The sequence below is a fragment of the Salmo salar genome, chromosome ssa01, assembly GCF_905237065.1.
Source record: "Salmo salar chromosome ssa01, Ssal_v3.1, whole genome shotgun sequence".
NCBI lineage: Eukaryota > Metazoa > Chordata > Actinopteri > Salmoniformes > Salmonidae > Salmo > Salmo salar.
In genome coordinates, this window is record NC_059442.1 from 165,016,096 (window position 1) to 165,034,726 (window position 18,631).

Genomic DNA, 18,631 nt, shown 5'->3' on the forward strand with positions numbered 1-18,631 from the left:
TCTTAAATATCACCTGGGCCAGTCGCTCTTAAATATCAGCTGGGCCAGTCGCTCTTAAATATCAGCTGGGCCAGTCGCTCTTAAATATCACCTGGGCCAGTCGCTCTTAAATATCACCTGGGCCAGTCGCCTTAAATATCAGCTGGGCCAGTCGCTTAAATATCACCTGGGCCAGTCGCCTTAAATATCAGCTGGGCCAGTCGCTCTTAAATATCAGCTGGGCCAGTCGCTCTTAAATATCACCTGGGCCAGTCGCTCTTAAATATCAGCTGGGCCAGTCGCTCTTAAATATCAGCTGGGCTAGCACAGGACGGACAAGCCAGCACAGGTGTAACACATGCAATCGGTGTGCCCTACGTGCTAATGTGCTACCTTGAAATATAAATAGAAAAAACAAAACAATTAACAATATATATATATATATATATATATATTAAAAAAAGCTGTATCCCAGGGATCATCAACTAGATTCAGCCGTGGGCCATTTTTTTCTGGAGCGGATGGTCGTTGGGCAGGAACATAATTTTAAAAAATGTAGACTGAAAATTGACAGCAAGAAGCCCAAACAGATATAATATTGGACTAAAATATAATAATTTCAAACCTTGATTACATTTGGGGACATTGACCTACGTAGGGTGCTGTCTTTTGGATGGGACGTTAAAACGGGTGTCCTAGCTCTCAGTGGCCATTCAAATTCCCATGGCACTTGTTGTAAGAGTAGGGGTGTTCACTCCGGTGTCAAGGCTAAATTCCCAACCTGTGGAAAACAGAAAGGAAAACGCTGCACACTGCTGCTCATGCTCCCAGGTGATATTTATTTATAACAACGTTTCGACCCTTACGTCTTCATCAGGCATCCATAAATTCCCATCCTGGCCACATTCCATCATGGTCACCTAATCATCCCCCTCATTCCTAATTGGCATATATCACTCCTCACCTCTCCACCTGAGAGCTGATGTGTGGTGAACGTTCTGGCCCAAAAATGGTCGTCGTGCATCACTGAGGTGGGTGCTACACATTGATGGTGGATGATGTGAGTTTCCCCCTACTATGTAAAGCACTTTGAGTACCTCAGTTGGTAGTAAAGTGATATATAAATCCAATCAATTATTATGTATTATTAATATTATTTGTTTGTCTCTCTATTATGCGTGGGAATACTTTGGAACAGATTACCAAAATTAAAATCACTTGAAGCTGATTTCCTGGTGTTTTTACAGGTTTTTTTATGTAAAACGATGAACATTAGAAAAAAATACACTCTTTTTTGGCTCAGAAAACTTGGGGGGGCCAAATCTAACCAGCCGCAGGCCAAATTCCCTCCTATTCCTCTCTTCGGATTGCTGGATAAAGTGGTTTTTTGTGGGATGCCACCTGCAGTGGCGATTTTAGTATGTAAATCTTGGTGGGACCAACAAAAAAAAAAGAAGTGGGATGCATGCCAGCAAAGCCACTACACTACACTAAATGCACTATAACGGTGGCAAATGATGCCCAAAAACTGTTAGGGCCTACATAAAGCTGTCCCAACAGCAGAGTCCCAACAGCAGTCCCAACATCTTACCACTGCTACACCTGGCTATCAGCGGAGCCTTGTCTGGCAGCAAAACAGTTCATCCAGCCTAATTTACTGTCTTTTAAAAAAACATAGCTGATATATTTTACATTTTACATTTTTAGTCATTTAGCAGACGCTAATATCCAGAGTGACTTACAGTAGTGAATGCATACATTTCATTTCATACATTTTATTTTTTTCCGTACTGGCCCCCCGTGGGAATCGAACCCACAACCCTGCGTTGCAAACACCATGCAATGCCAGGGTTGTGGGTTCTGAGCTACAGGGAAGGCTGACTTGCTTAAACAAATGTGGTTCTACTGACAATTGAAAAGTACAAACTATGATATAAGGGGACGACAAGCGGATAAGAGGCAACCTATAATTTCGATTAAGACATTAATGAGCGAGCGACGACGGACATAGTCAAAATAACTATTTGTTCAGCACTTTTGAAATGTACAGCGACAGAATTGAGAACATGGGCCGTTCTTACATACTCCCTGTACACCAAGTCAGAACCGTAGGTTAAATAGAATGGGCATATAAGCAGACAATGAAAGCTCTTACAATATTTGATGATTACATTTCTCTAAAACAGGTTATAGGCTACATGTGCACCACCAAGTTAGAACAGTAGGCGAAATTAAGAGATGAAAATAGACTAAATTATTAGGGTGAGGCACATTGAACGCCGTTTGGATCTTTGCGTATCAAAAAAAGATACACGTCAAAAAACACTATTTGACGCGTTAAATAAGCTTTTAATTTGACACGTCAAATAACACAATTCTATTATAGAATGTTGTGTGTGCTGAATTTGCACGTGCAAGCCAAACGCCACCACTACTATCAGTAACACTGTCAAAGCTGTACAAATAAAGTCTGCAAACAAGCACACACCGGCCACGAACAATGTGTTTACAGTACCGCGTTGGTGAAAATAGACCAAATTATTAGGGTGAGGCACATGGGCTACTAACAGCTTACTACACAACATACACTTACTATTACTTTCTTAGCCACAGTATACATGTCACCCTTGAATATTACATTTATGCAGCGGCATAACGTTACTGTCACGCCCTGACCTTAGAGAGCCTTTTTATTCTCTATTTTGGTTAGGTCAGGGTGTGACTAGGGTGGGTACTCTAGTTTTTTGTATTTCTATGTTGGCCTGGTATGGTTCCCAATCAGAGGCAGCTGTCTATCGTTGTCTCTGATTGGGGATCATATTTAGGCAGCCTTTTCCCACCTGTTGTTTGTGGGATCTTGTGATTTTGTATTGTAGCTTTTAGCCCTACAAAGCTGTACGTTTCGTTGGTTACTCTTTATTGTTTTGTTGCCGGTTATCATAAATAAAAAATGATTAACCTACGTGGGGTATTTATTTATTATTTATGATAACCGGCAACATCTGCATCTTGGTCCGACCATCATTACAACGACGTTTGTGACAGTTACAAGACATTTTTGGACTCATCTTGTGCTGTGCTCACTTAAACAGGAAGGTGGCACAGCAGTCCTTTGTGGGCAAATGTTGTCATCAAACTTTGTCATCAAAGTCTGGCATTCTCTGAAAATCCACACAGCCACTCTACTGAATAGCAGGCTAGTGGTTGCTTTGCAATGCTTACAGTTAGCCACTGATTACTTCCAAACCACTCATTGTTGAATTTGCGATTTCCAACTTGTTGTGTAATGTTTATGTCCAATTGCCAATGAGCACCGATACGTTTTATCTACAATTTCTCTTCATTATTTATCTTCATATGACAAGGATTATAAAGGATTTGCTAGCAGATTGTTGACTTGATTCCTGATAACTGCTAGCTAATATTTTTCACATGATCAGTCCAATCAATGCTACTGTACATATAACATGATTTGATGTCATTTTATCTGTGGCCAATGACCTTGAGCCTTCCTCTATGGCAGGACCCAAAGGGCTTAAATGTTTGATGTCTACCCTTACTAAGGATTTAGACTTGGCCTGTGACGTATTGTCCCCATGAGTGACAGAACACTGAGCCAATCACAGCTCAATGCTCCTATTTTCTTCTGGCTTGCCCCACCACCACAGAAAGCTCTGAGCTAGGCTGAAACACCTGTTTGCATGTGGCTTTATTAACTCAATTATATATATATATATTTTTTTACATTGTTTGAAAACTGATATGTGACACGTATTAATGCCAAAATAACATGTAAAATAGGCAAGCCCAAAAAAATATATTTATTTTATTTTGCTGAAAATGTGCGGCTCTCCCCCAACAGCCAAAGCATTACGAAACTTCTATTAGATCAAATAAGCCTCACGTATCAAAATAGAAATGCATTTTTTTATATTGAATAAATTCGACACTAAATGTCTCCCATACAAAAACTCTTCACTTGCTTAATAATTAATTATTTGCTGAACGTGGAGAGATTTTGGGCGGAGTAAACCATCTCGTGTTGCCTCTTCCTCTCCGATTTGGCTCAAATAAGAAGAGGCGTGAACGTCGGGTGGCTTTGCTGTTGAACAGGTTTGTTTCCCTTGTTATATCGTTTTAACTTGTTTGGAGATGTATTATTCGAATTAAACACCTATATTTAAAAATGTTGTTTCAATAGACTACATTTAATCAACCGAATAGTCATATTTAATGGGACCATATTGTAATGGTGGACAACAGACTGCTCTCTACCCGGAAAGAATAACACCAGTTTTATTAGTATTCATGTTACGATTGATTTTGCAGATTGCTTTTTTTTTGTCCATGCATACGGTTGAAAACGAAGTCTATGTTATCTCTCCATGTTGATTTTGTTCCATGGTGGTCTTTCTTGCCTAATATTTTCCTCCCAGCCTGCCAGCAGGGGAAAAACAGGATAAAACCGGCCTGTGTCGAATGGTTTTGTTGTGGGAAAGCTGTTTTAATATATCTCTATAATTATATTAAAGCTTAAATGAACGTATTTTATTCATAATACTGCGTCAAATGATCATAAAAAAAATGTATTAGTCCGAATCCCTTTCGTAGCCTATATTCTATTGAGAGCGCGTATGGATTTCAGATGAAGGATTTCAGATGAAGGATTTCAGATGACAGGTGTGTGAGACGGGATGCACAGACGGACATCTATTTATGACTTGGAAACATTTACGTTGCAATAATGTCTATATAATTTGCGACGCCAACATAAATTACAGTTTGCTCTCCGCTGACATTTAAACGGCCTTGAACGTAGAATTCTATAATTCATACAGGGATGGGCATGGGCCTCATTTGAAAGGAAAATGAAGATGCCAAGCATGACGCAATAGTATTATTTGTCTCGTTTTTTTTTTAGGATGGGCCTCCTTTCATCTGATTGAATGAGGCGCATCAACCACCACAAGCTGTGCATTAGTGATATTATAAATAGCCTGTCATTACCATAAAAAAATCTACTGTGTGTAAACAGACGAGCTTAAAGCCCTATCAAATGCTTATCTTTTTTCCCTAGACATAAATGTCACAATAGTGTTAAGGGGATGAGAAATGAACTTAGTTCACAATTATGTTAAATGTATTTTGGAGTAAGGCCTGGAGTGTAAACACCCACAGTTGCATGCATGGTTGTATATATATTGTGATGTATACCTCAGCTGGAAGCCGGTGTTTGGATGATATATTGGCACGGTTTCCCGGCCCTCGTGCTACCTTGACTTCGTCTCGGGCCTAACAACACCGTGCCAATATATCCTCCAAACACCGGCTTCTCGGGCATTATCACTTAATATAAACGGAATTGTCCCTAGAAACATGTATTTACATGGATATTACATTGGGAGGTACAGTGACGTTAACGAGTAGGTCACTTATAACTGTTATCTGGATGTTGCTTGCACACCTTGAGAGATGTGTCAAATAAACTGTAGTGTTAGTGTGATGGTTCTACTATGTGGGAAGCTGCAGGTCATTTCAATGTGCAAGCAAGCACCAAAACACAATGTGCAATCACACCAATGCATTGTAAACACGTGTACCTGCAGGTCTGCCTGCCTCCAAATGATCAATATCAAGCACATACTCTTCCCAATGATATCTAATATGCATGAGTGAAATTACACATGCAAGAAAATGAATATTACAAATGATGTAAAGGACGATGGATACCACTAGATTTTCACTGCAAGTGTTTTGTACATATTCGTTTTAGAACATTAAGCTACATTAAGTATTGTTTTCCTCACCAAGTAGTTTGTTAAATATGTTTGTCGTGCCCTTCCCACATTCCTGGACAGCACTCAACAGTCTAAGTCTAATGCTTTCCAGGTATTTGTTATCTCTTTCTGTTTTTGATGTCTGGATACTACTGTGGCTCCAGATATTGTGCTCACTAGGACCTATATCTGTATACTACTGTTGCTCCAGATATTGTGCTCACTAGGACACATATCTGGATACTGTTGTTGCTCCAGGTTTTGTTTTCATCTCAAGGACTGAAAGGTATTTTTTTTCATTCGCTCTGCTGCTGATTTCAATCTCCTGTTCTCTCAACCAATATCACATTACCATATGTTCATTTTAAGCTAGTAGGGCTGGGCTGCTACACATTGGATTTAGCGCTAGCTTTAGGTGATGGCCTCCGTCATCACCTTTTTAAAGGTACGAGGGTTAAGAGATGTGGATGGGATCTCCTCTAAATGTTAATGAATGGAAAGACCTACAGTATGTGATTTGTCAGACTAATTCACATCTGGGAGAATTCCACAAGGTCAAAGGAAGGTCAAAGTGTTATTACATTAATCTGAAGGATCAAACCATTGCCACCATGGCCAATCACTAACAATTAATTCCTTGAATAAATTTTGATTTAAAAAATCTGTTACAAAGTGTCACTGTGTAGAACATGTCTCTGAGAATGGTTTGAAATATTTGAATGATGAATTATATATTTTACAAAAGAGGATGACTTTTGTAGTTATTATTTTGTTTTTGCCCATCCCCGTCTCTCTCTCTCTCATATATATATTTATTTCTCTCGTCAGGTCATGTCGGTAAAGATGGAAATGGATGTCAGTGGCGTGTCCAGGACACCCATCTCTGTTCTACCTGCTGCTGCAGAGGTCAAAGCCATGCTGAAACCCGATACAGGGGACCGGCCCCGCTGTGCCAGCACCCCCTGCTCCCCCATCAAAAGTACTGTTTCAGGCTTCCAGATCCTCCACATGGACTCCAACTACCTAGTCGGCTTCACCACCGGCGAGGAGCTGCTAAAACTAGCCCACAAGTGGTCTCCCAACCCAGAGAAGACCCTTATCACCACACCGACCACCACAACGTCAACAGCATCAGAGGCCTTGCCCAGTTCTGTCCCCAAACCCATGGACCTGGGCATCCACCGGGCATCGCGGATCTACAAAGCCAAAAACCGCTACTACCAGCCATACGACATCCCCGTGGTCAACGGGCGCCGGCGGAGGCGCATGCCCAGCTCAGGTGACCCCTACCTCAGGCCCCTGTCCCAGGGGGAGGGTGGCCCAGGGAGGGCCCTGCACCACGGCCCCCTGCCCCTCTGCCTTCTCAAGGGGAAGAGGGCCCAGTCCAAGTCCCTGGACTACCTCAACCTGGACAAAATGAGTGTCAAAGAGCCTCCGGCCGACACAGAGGTGCTGCAGTTCCAGCTCCAGCACCTGACGCTGCGGAGCGAGCGCATGTTCACCAGGAACAAGACATGAAGCAACACCAGAGTCACTCCCCTGTTCTCTCATCCACTCCCATGGGATTTGGGTGCTATTTCCGGCTGTGCGTTTCTCTCCCTACTCAGATCATAGGATAGTCCTTTAAGGGGACACTTGCGGAGACCACTAATCTTGTTATTATTATGAAGCGAGGGTGACAAACTAAGCGGGTCTCTTGACGAAATGAGACGCATGCTAACGTATACGTAAAAATCCAGTGAACACAAATTGTTAAGTTAGTACACTGAAAACGGGGGTTGTTTAGATACAAAAATGTGAAGTTCGTCAGGATTAGCAATAACTGGTAAACTTATTTATTGACAGTGTGTGTGTGTGTGTGTGTGTGCGCACCTTTTTAAAAATGGTAAGGGATGTGTAACCAATGCCTCTCAAACTGGCCCCTTTTTTTCTGCATTGGACTGCACTGTTAGACGTGATGTTTTTACAGACCTTGCATCCTCAACTACAGCACACCTTTACTTTTTAACCACTATACATCCATAGCAATTAGCATTAGCCCCAGCAGTACTGCACTATACATCCATAGCAATTAGCATTAGCCCCAGCAGCACTGCACTCTACATCCATAGCAATTAGCATTACCCTCAGCAGTACTGCACTCTACATCCATAGCAATTAGCATTAGCCCCAGCAGTACTGCACTGTACATCCATACCAATTAGCATTAGCCCCAGCAGTACTGCACTCTACATCCATAGCAATTAGCATTAGCCCCAGCAGCACTGCACTCTACATCCATAGCAATTAGCATTAGCCCCAGCAGTACTGCACTATACATCCATAGCAATTAGCATTACCCTCAGCAGTACTGCACTTTACGTCCATACCAATTAGCATTAACCCCAGCAGTACTGCACTTTACATCCATACCAATTAGCATTAGCCCCAGCAGTACTGCACTATACGTCCATAGCAATTAGCATTAGCCAAAACAATACTGCACTATACATCCATAGCAATTAGCATTAGCCCCAGCAGTACTGTATGTAAGCTACTGTATGTCTGTATGTGTGTGGATGTATAGGGGCGGCAGGTAGCCTAGTGGTGGTGTGTTGGACCAGTAACCGAAAGGTTGCTAGATCGAATCCCCGAGCTGACAAGGTAAAAAATCTGTCATTCTGCCCCTGAACTAGACAGTTAAGCCAACTGTTCCTAGGCCATCATTGTAAATAAGAATTTGTTTCTTAACTGACTTGCCTAGTTAAATAAAGGTTAAATAAAAATAAAAAATGTGAATGCTCACTCAGCTACACTACTACTTTGCTCTTGCTAAGCACCAGGGAAATGTGGGTTTAATGTAAACCACTGACTGTTACACAATCAAAAGGTTATTTAAAACAGAATCCTGTAAAGGGGCAATCTGCAGTTACTACATCCATTTTTGGACTTATACATTTATGATACCCATTGATTCTTGAAGAATATAACATTTAAATGCCACATGTCGTAGCCCATCAGAACTCAAAAGATATGCTTGTTTTACTCCACTGTTTGTAAACAGTAAATATAAACAATATAGCCTCAAAACATGGTTAAAACTATCATTTTTCTATCATTGGTGGTCAGTCCTTGCATCCATATCTATGAATTTGAGTGTGGTTACATTTCTGCAGCCCCATCCCTCAGCTTTTTACCGAAACGGGGGCGGGGAAAACGCTTTGTTATTGCTTCAACTGCTGATTGCTGCTCTAAGAGGATTTGTGAGGGAGAGGCTTACCGTCAGAGTGCCTGAGGTGAGATTAGCTCCTTATATACAGAATTAATCCCCTCACTCCATTTCTCCCAGTCAGACTGAATCCTCAGCAGGGGTGAGGGGTTGAATTAGGAGATTCCAGATTTTCTGCATCTAGACGTTGTGTCCATTATTCTGAATCCCAGTCATTTTCATTTCCTGAATGGGAGGGATGGGTATTTTAGCCTAGGTAAAAGGTTATCAATTTAGTTTTGGGTTTTTGCCTCCCCTTCATAAAGGTATGTAGAGCACCTGAAACACGTACCATAGCTATGGAAACCAAAGGAGGATTATTTTGGGGTGCCCTAGGAAAACTTGACCACATTGTTTCTGTAATAAGATCTATTTGGGGTTTCGTAGGACACATGACAATCATTATGAGGAGTGATCTTGGAGAACACCTTACTTGAAGTAGCCCTGACCTAATGCCCTCATAACAAAATCATTTGCATGATATAAATTCTCTGATAGTCTCTTACCATTGACAATTTACCTATTATAAGCCATATGACATGTAATGGTAACTATACACTGAGTGAACGAAACATTAAGGACACTTTACTAATTTTGAGTTGTCAACACATGACAGTAAAGCGCACCATCTCATGACTATACAATTCTGGTCTTTCTCAATACTGTAATTCACCAAGCGACCAAAAATTGTGACATTTTTGGAAAGGTCACCTTCTTTTCCTCCAGACATGGAAAACTACAGCTAGGCAGGGTATTGGTCCAGACAGTACATTTACACTGAGTGCACAAAATATTAAGAACACCTTTCTAATATTGAGTTGCACCCCCTTTTGCCCTCAGAACAGTCTCAATTAGTCGGGGCATGGACTCTACAAGGTGTCAAAAGCGTTCCTCAGGGATGCTGGCCCATGTTGACTCCAATGCTTCCCACAGTTGTGTCAAGTTGACTGGATGTCCTTTGGGTGGTGGACCATTCTTGATACACACGTGAAACTGTTGAGCGTGGAAAAACCCTGCAGCGCTGCAGTTCTTGACACAAACCGGTGCATCTGGCACCTACTACCATACCCCGTTCAAAGGCACTTAAATATTTTGTCTTGCCCATTCACCCTTTGAATGGCACACATACACAATCCATGTCTCAAGGCTTAAAAATCCTTCTTTAACCCGTCCCCTCCCCTTCATCTACACTGATTTGAAGTGGATTTAACAAGTGACATCAATAAGGGATCATAGCTTTCACCTGGGTTCACCTGGTCAGTCTATGTAATGAAAGACCAGGTGTTCTTAATGTTTTGTACACTCAGTGTATAAAGATATGCCTTTTCATGCTTTATATGGTTTGGTGTGACTTTCAAATTCTACTATTATGGGTTTAAGCTCTTTTTCATCATGCTTCTCTTTTCCACGCTAACCTCATTGTGTCATAGTACAAGAAAATAACCTCCAAAAAACATCCAAGGAAATATTTTCAAAGTTAGGAACTGCATCCATCTCCTCTGTGTCTTCTCCATTGTGTTTGTGTCTGTGTATTTTCAGTAAAAGGTTATTGCACCACACATTCCCTTCTAGATGGTTCATGGTTTAGTGTCAGTCACCTGTCTGTCTTCACTCTAAATGGGTTCACAGAAATTGCTTAATCTGTATTTCCATTTTTAAAAAAAATTGTGTTTAATGTAACTATATTGAATTATTATTTATTTATTTTTGATATCATTTTTTTAATAGTTTATTAATTAATTTATCTGAAGTCATGGAAGACATCGTTATTGGTTTAATATAAAAATGGCAGTATGTTGCATATAGGCTATGTTTACCTGGAGTGGACACTTAAAGGCACCTTAACCCGACATATGAACGGTGAAGTGTAGTTATTTAAGGGTGCAGATCACAACAGCAGCTAAAGATGAAAACTCATTCATTTGAACAATCTGTCCATGAGTAACGGTGATATGTTTTCACCAAACACTTGGAAATGTTCTCTGGTGAAATATATTCGGTATTATCAATAACCGTCAACGATTTGCTCACAGATGTGACTGTGTTTGCAGTGAATTTTTGGTGGCTTCTTAGTTGTAATGTTTAGAATGTGTTGATTTAACAGTTTAACCTTATCAGTGTTCGTACCGCATCAGGTTAATAGTATACAGTAGAAATGAACAGTTTTACTTTGGCCGTCATGAAGGAAAAATGCTACTTGAACAACACACGTTTTAATATGCTATACAATTCAAGAAAAAATGTAATATTGTAAGACTGTGGCAGTTCTAAACAGGAATACCCAATGCATTATGGGAATTAATAATAGACTACAGTAATTCTGGACTGAGATGCCCGTTTAATAGAGAATCTCCATTGAACATGGTTTTTAGGCCAGGACTGTTCTTAATCTGTGCCCTGGAAACAGGCCCTCAATGTTCACAGTAAAGCATTGTCTTCATAATTACAATGTGGGTTGAAATGTGCTATTTTCCTGCATGACTATTAACCACAGCAATGGAACAAGAAAGTTGCATCGCAGGTAACAGTGCTTTTCAGTGACTCATTTTGATTTAGTGTTCATAGGCTTGTGTGGAACTTTGTCATTTTATTCCTACAAAAGCTTTATTGTCATTTTGACTTTCTGGTCAAATCTTTCACGCAGCTTGTATACTGTAGTTTAGCTACCTAAAAGCATTTGTTTTGTTTTCTACTGTGTCTATTTATGCCCTGCAATGCGACTGACTTAAGTTTTATTATCTTTCACTTGACATTGTTATTAAAACACTACTACGCTAGGATGTGTGTGTCTCAATTTTTTATGACCAAATAAGAAACAGTTCTCAAATGTCATCGGGACAGGATGTGTAAGATTGTTTCAAAGTGCTGTAATTTTTCCTTCCTTCACGTATGGGATGTGACAGATTAAACGTTTGTTCCCTAGAATGTTTTATAAAGATGCTTTCCCCAGCATTATGTTTTCTGTAATGTCTTTTTCTTAAATCATACAAGCTTTGTGTCTGCCAGTGAAAAGCACTATTTGCTAAATTCAACTCTTTGACTGTATTTGTAGATAAATCAGTTGTAATCATTTAAACCCTAATGGAACATGACAGAGAAGGTACTTATAGAGCACGTCATGAGAGACATTAGTAGTGTCAAACCACATGTGATGATGTCAAATTTGGTCTCTGAAGAGAGGTCAAATTAAATGACGGACAGACTGCTGATAGGTGGCCTGTGTTAGACTGCTGATAGGTGGCCTGTGTTACAGACTGCTGATAGGTGGCCTGTGTTACAGACTGCTGATAGGTGGCCTGTGTTACAGACTGCTGATAGGTGGCCTGTGTTACAGACTGCTGATAGGTGGCCTGTGTTACAGACTGCTGATAGGTGGCTTGTGTTACAGACTGCTGATAGGTGGCTTATGTTACAGCCTGCTGATAGGTGGCCTGTGTTACAGACTGCTGATAGGTGGCTTATGTTACAGTATCTGCTCTTTGTGTTCTGAGCTCCTCCATATTTCCACAAGAGGGAGAAATGTTTCAGCTCTCGGGGGAAGTTCACTCTAGGTGAGAATCTAGCATCAGCTTCCCCTCCCCAAATCCTAACCTTAATCATTAGTGAGGGAAATGCCTAACTGACTCAAGATCAGTGTCTAGGTGAAACTTCACCCTACACCATCTTGTTTCTTTACATACACTATATATACAAACTATGTGGACAGCCCTTCAAGTTAGTGGATTCAGCTATTTCAGCCACACCCGTTGCTGACAAGTGTATAAAATCGAGCACAAAGCCATGCAACTGTAAAGTTTGGTGGAGGAGGAATAATGGTCTGGGGCATTTTTTTATGGTTCGATCTAGGGAAGGGAAATCTTAACGCTATAGCTTACAATGACATTTTAGACCATTCTATGCTTCCAACTCTGTGGCAACAGTTTGGGAAAGGCCCTTTCCTGTTTCAGCATGACAATGTCCCCATGCACAAAGTGAGATCCATACAGAAATGGTTTGTTGAGATTGGTGTGGAAGAACTTGACTGGCCTGCACAGAGCCCTGACCTCAGTCCCTTCGAACACCTTTGGGATTAATTGCAACGCCGACTGCGTAATCACCCAACATCAGTGAGCGACCTCAGCAATGCTCATGGCTGAATGGAAGCAAATCCCAGCAGTAATGTTCAGACATCTAGTGGAAAGCCTTCCCAGAAGAGTGGAGGCTGTTATAGCAGCAAAGGGGAGACCAACTCCATATTAATGCCCATGATTTTGGAATGAGATGTTCGACGAGCAGGTGCACACATACTTTTGGTCATGTAGTCTGAATGTTAATATCTCTCAGTTTCCTTATAATGCCGTGCCCCACAAATCTATAATTAGTATAATCATTTTAAAAATCTGTTTAAGCTAGAGATATCAGTTTTTTTTTGCATGGGCTGTGTCTCAATCCATTACATCCGCCGATGTTCTACTAAGCTAACAAAGGGACTTGTTTTAAGATGGTCATACCAAGGATTATTTAGCTTTTTGATTTAGATTTTTAGGACTCCTTTAGGTATACAAAAAACAATGGGTGGGATGAAACATTGAATTTGGCCTTACTGCTATTATCCCATAGAAATACATTGAATAACAGATGAATACATTGAATAACAGATTAATTCATTTAATAACAGATAGTCAACAACAAAAAAATACAGAACTTTGTTTTGAAGTGTCTGTCCTATATCTGAGAGATATAAGACAGATCAGGATTATTATAAAAAACAAACATTTATTGAATTTTAATTTGCCCCTTTTTTTAAGGCACTAAACTACTTCCATATATGATGTTTGTAAATGTAAACAAGTTGGAAGTAGAGGATCTACACTAAGTGTACAGAACACCTGGTCTTTCATTACATAGACTTTCCAGGTGAATCCAGGTGAAAGCTATGATCCCTTATCGATATCACCTGTTAAATCCACTTCAATCAGTGTAGATGAAGGGGAGGGGACAGGTTAAAGAAGGATTTTTAAGCCTTGAGACAATCGAGACATGGATTGTGTATGTGTGCCATTGAAAGGGTGAATGGGCAAGACAAAAGATTTAAGTGCCTTTGAACAGGGTATGGTAGTAGGTGCCAGGTGTACCGGTTTGTGTCAAGAACTGCAACGCTGCAGGGTTTTTCCACGCTCAACAGTTTCACGTGTGTATCAAGAATGGTCCACCACCCAAAGGACATCCAGCCAACTTGACGCAACTGTGGGAAGCATTGGAGTCAACATGGGCCAGCATCCCTGTGGAAAGCTTTTGACACCTTGTAGAGTCCATGCCCCGACTAATTGAGACTGTTCTGAGGGCAAAAGGGGGTGCAACTCAATATTAGGAAGGTGTTCTTAATATTTTGTACACTCAGTGTAAATGTACTGTCTGGACCAATACCCTGCCTAGCTGTAGTTTTGCATGTCTGGAAGAAAAGAAAGTGACCTTTCCAAAAATGTCACAATTTTTGGTCGCTTGGTGAATTACAGTATTGAGAAAGACCAGAATTGTATAGTCATGAGATGGTGCGCTTTACTGTCATGTGTTGAATGGAGAACTATGTGTCCAGCAGACCTGGGTTCAAATACTATTTGAAATCACTGATTTCTGGCCAGTGGTACTTTACCCCAGAAAATCACCTAGGCTGCGTTCAGTACAGAAAAATGTCATAGAACGTTAAATTGAGCGCAAACGGTGCTGTACTGAACGACCAGTTGAAAAACGGGGCGGGGTTAGGGTAAAAAAAATGCACCGCTGCCCCTTTAAAAATGTCACTCGTTGCTTCAAGCCACTCCCCGGCATACCCACTGAACGGAGCAAACGTATCTCGGTCTGTTCAAGAATGTTTTGAGAAAACGTGTCGTTCAGTAGAAACTGTTCTTCAAACGTTCAAGCGAACTGAACGCACCCCTGATTAGCAATTAATCCCATAATGGGATAGTTGTACAAGGTCTTATGAGCGAGCTCAACAAGGTGTTCCTCCTCAAAGACAAACTTGTGCCTCAATCTGCATCCCAAATGGCACCCTATTCCCTAAATATTGCACACTTTTGTCAAGGGCCTCTGGTCAAAAGTAGTGCACTACGTATGGAAAAGGGTGCCGTTTGGTATGCAACCCCTGTATTTGTGAAAAAGTGTTGTCTGTCTCTTACTTTATCACTTTTCACTGTTGTTCCTTTTTAATCCCATGAAGAAGGGTCCAGATTGAAGGGGTGCACCAATCCTAAACTTAATCATTAGTAGGGAAAATGCAAAACTGGTCCAAGATCAGCGTCTTAGGGGCATGGACAATTCGTTTTTTTCTCTGAATTAATCAGCATTAGAGAGCTGCACCGGGGTCAGGTTGTCACCACACTTTCCAAAATCAAATCATATTCTATTCGTCACATGCTTGCTAATAACAGGTAATAATAAAGTAATAATAAATAATAATAAACATACACAACGAGTAATGATAACTTGGCTATATAGACGGGGTATCAGTTCACCTGGAGAGGATTGACCCAAGAGACACGTGTAAGAAGGGGTGTGTTATGTTGGCTGTCATGGACAAAGTGGAGTTTTTATTGGTAAAAACAATAAGATAAATACACAGTGCATTCGGAAAGTATTCAGACCCCTTGACTTTTTCCACATTTTGTTACGTTACAGCCTTATTCTGGGCACCCGAGTGGCGCAGCGGTCTAAGGCATTGTGTCTCAGTGCTAGCGGCGTCACTACAGACACCCTAATTCGAATAACTGACTTGCCTAGTTAAATAAAGGTTACATTAAATATATATATTTTTTTATTCTAAAATGGAGTCGATTGTTTTTTTTCCCCTCATCAATCTACACACAATACCCCTTAATGACAAAGCAAAAACCTTGTTTTTGTGTGCAAATTTATAAAAAAAAATTACTCAAATATCACATTTGCATAAGTATTCAGACCCGTTACTCAACACTTTGTTGAAGCACCTTTGGCAGCGATTACAGCCTAGAGTCTTCTTGGGTATGGTGCTGCAACCTTGGCACACTTGTATTTGGGGAGTTTCTCCCATTCTTCTCTGCAGATCCTCTCAAGCTCTGTCAGGTTGGATGGGGAGTGTTGCTGCACAGCTATTTTCAGGTCTCTACAGAGATGGTCGATCAGGTTCAAGTCCGGGCTCTGGCTGGGCCACTCAAGGACATTCAGAGACTTGTCCCAAAGCCACTCCTGCATTGTCTTGGCTGTGTGCTTAGGGTCGTTGTCCTGTTGAAAGGTGAACCTTCACCCCAGTCTGAGGTCCTGAGCACTCTGAAGCAGGTTTTCATCAAGGATCTTTCTGTGCTTTGCTCCGTTCATCTTTCCCTCTATCCTGGCTAGTCTCCCAGTCCCTGCTGCTGAAAAACATCCCCACAGCATGATGATGCCACCACCATGCTTCACCATAGGGATGGTGCCAGGTTTCCTCCAGACGTGACGCTTGGCATTCAGGCCATAGAATCTTGTTTCTCATGGTTTGAATCTTTAGGTGCCTTTTGGCAAACTCCAAGTCTGGTGTCATGTGCCTTTTACTGAGGAGTGGCTTCCGTCTGGCCAGTCTACCATAAAGGCCTGATTGGTGGAGTGCTGCAGAGATGGTTGTCCTTCTGGAAGATTCTCTCATCTCCACAGAGGAACTCTAAATCATTTCCAATCAATTGAATTTACCACAGGTGGACTCCAATCAAGTTGTAGAAACATCTCAAGGATGATCAATGGAAACAGGATGCACATGAGCTCAATTTTGAGTTTCATAGCAAAGGGTCTGAATACTTACGTAAATAATTATTTAAGTTTTTTATTTTTAATACATTTGCAAACATTTCTAAAAACCCGTATTTGCTTTGTCATTATGGGGTATTGTGTGTAGATTTATGAGGGAAAAAAATGTATTTAATCAATTTTAGAACAAAGCTGTAATGTAGCAACATTTTGAGAAGGTCAAGGGGTCTGAATACTTTCTGAATGCACGGTAGGTAAAGTCCATTCTCTGTTATTTTTTTCTCCTTTTCTTTTAAGAGCTTTGTCACAATGGATAGATATGTAGGGGAGAGCCGGGACGAAAGTAACATGCCCATTTTCTCAGATAACACAGAACCTAGAATGTTGTAGTGAAGTCAGCATGTTCCAAATGTGGAGGATGACCTCCCTGCCAAAAAAGATCCCCATCTGACCATGTTTCTCAAAGTTATCAACAAAAAGTGGTTTTGAGCCACGTAAGTAAAAAAAAAACATACCCGGAAGTGTTTTTTTGTTGTTGTAGAGTTGTGTTTAGTTATTTAAGGTTCCAAACATATGTTGTTGTCTGAACACTTCTAGTGACTTTATTACAGAATCGGTTTCAAGTATCACGCTAACTAGTCTTGGGTGTGTCCCTAGGAGAAGTTACAGGAGAGACGGGTGGGACGAAGGTCACACAATATAAACTAGTGACCTGGGCCAGTAACCGAAAGGTTGCTGGATCGAGTCCCCGAGCTGACAGGGTTAAAATCTGTCATTCTGCCCCTGAACAAGGCAGTTATCCCACTGTTCCCCGGTAGGCCGTCATTGTAAATAAGAATTTGTTCTTAACTGACTTGCCTAGTTAAATAAAGGTTAAAAAATATATAATAATTTCCAACCTCATTATTCAAATCGACACACAAATGAAATGATGTCTGATAGAACATTTGTTGAAAGTAACGAGCATTACAAACCAGAAACGTAGAGATAAGACAGATATTGCGCACTTCTCCCATATGTTACTCCCGCCCCACCATCAGGTACAAAGTAAGGTTGCGGTAGGTCTGTTCTCTGTCTATTTAATTTAAACTAATTTACCCTAGGAAGGAAATTACAGTTGCTAATGGTAGAGGACATATTGTTTGTCATAATATATGGTGTCTCTAGCTCTATCGAGTAATTAGGGAAAAAACTAAAAGTGTTACATTTTCGTCCCGGTTCTTCCCTACATATAACTTAGTGACTGCAACAGGATAGATAATAAACAGCACCGTCGTATGTGATGAGTCAAAAAAGTTAGTGCAAAAAGGGTCAATGCAGATAGTCAGGGTAGCTGCTATTTGGTTAACTACTGAACTACCTATTTAGCAGTCTTATGGCTTGAGGGTAGAAGCTGTTCAGGGTCCTGTTGGTTCCACACTCTGGTACAATTTATAACTTGGGTTGCTGGAGTCTGACAATTTTTAGGGCCTTCCTCTGACACCGCCTGGCATAGAAGTCCTAGAAGGCAAGGAGCTCGGTCCCAGTATGCACTACCCTTTGTAGCACCTTGCGGTCGGATGCCAAGCAGTTGCCATACCAAGCGGTGATGCAGCCAGTCAAGATGCTCTCAATGGTGCATCTGTAGAACTTTTTGAGGACCTGAGGGTCCATGACACATTTTTTTCAGCCTCCTGAGGGAGAAGAGGCATTGGCGTGCCATCTTCACAACTGTGTTGGTGTGTGTGGACCATGATAGATCCTTAGCGATGTGGATACTGAGGAACTTGAAGCTCTCGACCCACTTCACTACAACCCCGTCGTTTCCTGTAGTCCACAATCAGTGCTGCCATGCAGTAGTGACTGAACAGGGAGTACAGTAGGGGACTATGCATGCACCCCTGCGGGGCCCCCA

General features: G+C 41.1%; 1 protein-coding gene across 1 annotated transcript; it reads left to right on the forward strand.

The window, feature by feature from the left end:
• Positions 1-3,972: 3,972 nt before the first annotated feature.
• On the forward strand, positions 3,973-11,780 carry macir (macrophage immunometabolism regulator). The gene is made up of 2 exons (XM_014145509.2): positions 3,973-4,092; positions 6,585-11,780. The coding sequence occupies exon 2, from the start codon at positions 6,588-6,590 to the stop codon at positions 7,272-7,274; it is 687 nt and encodes a 228-aa protein (XP_014000984.1). The 5' UTR covers positions 3,973-4,092; positions 6,585-6,587; the 3' UTR covers positions 7,275-11,780.
• The last annotated feature ends 6,851 nt before the right edge of the window (positions 11,781-18,631 follow it).

Coding starts and splice junctions, on each gene's coding strand:
- macir (XM_014145509.2), top strand. CDS start 6,588: ATGTCGGTAAAGATGGAAATGGATGTCAGTGGCGTGTCCAGGACACCC.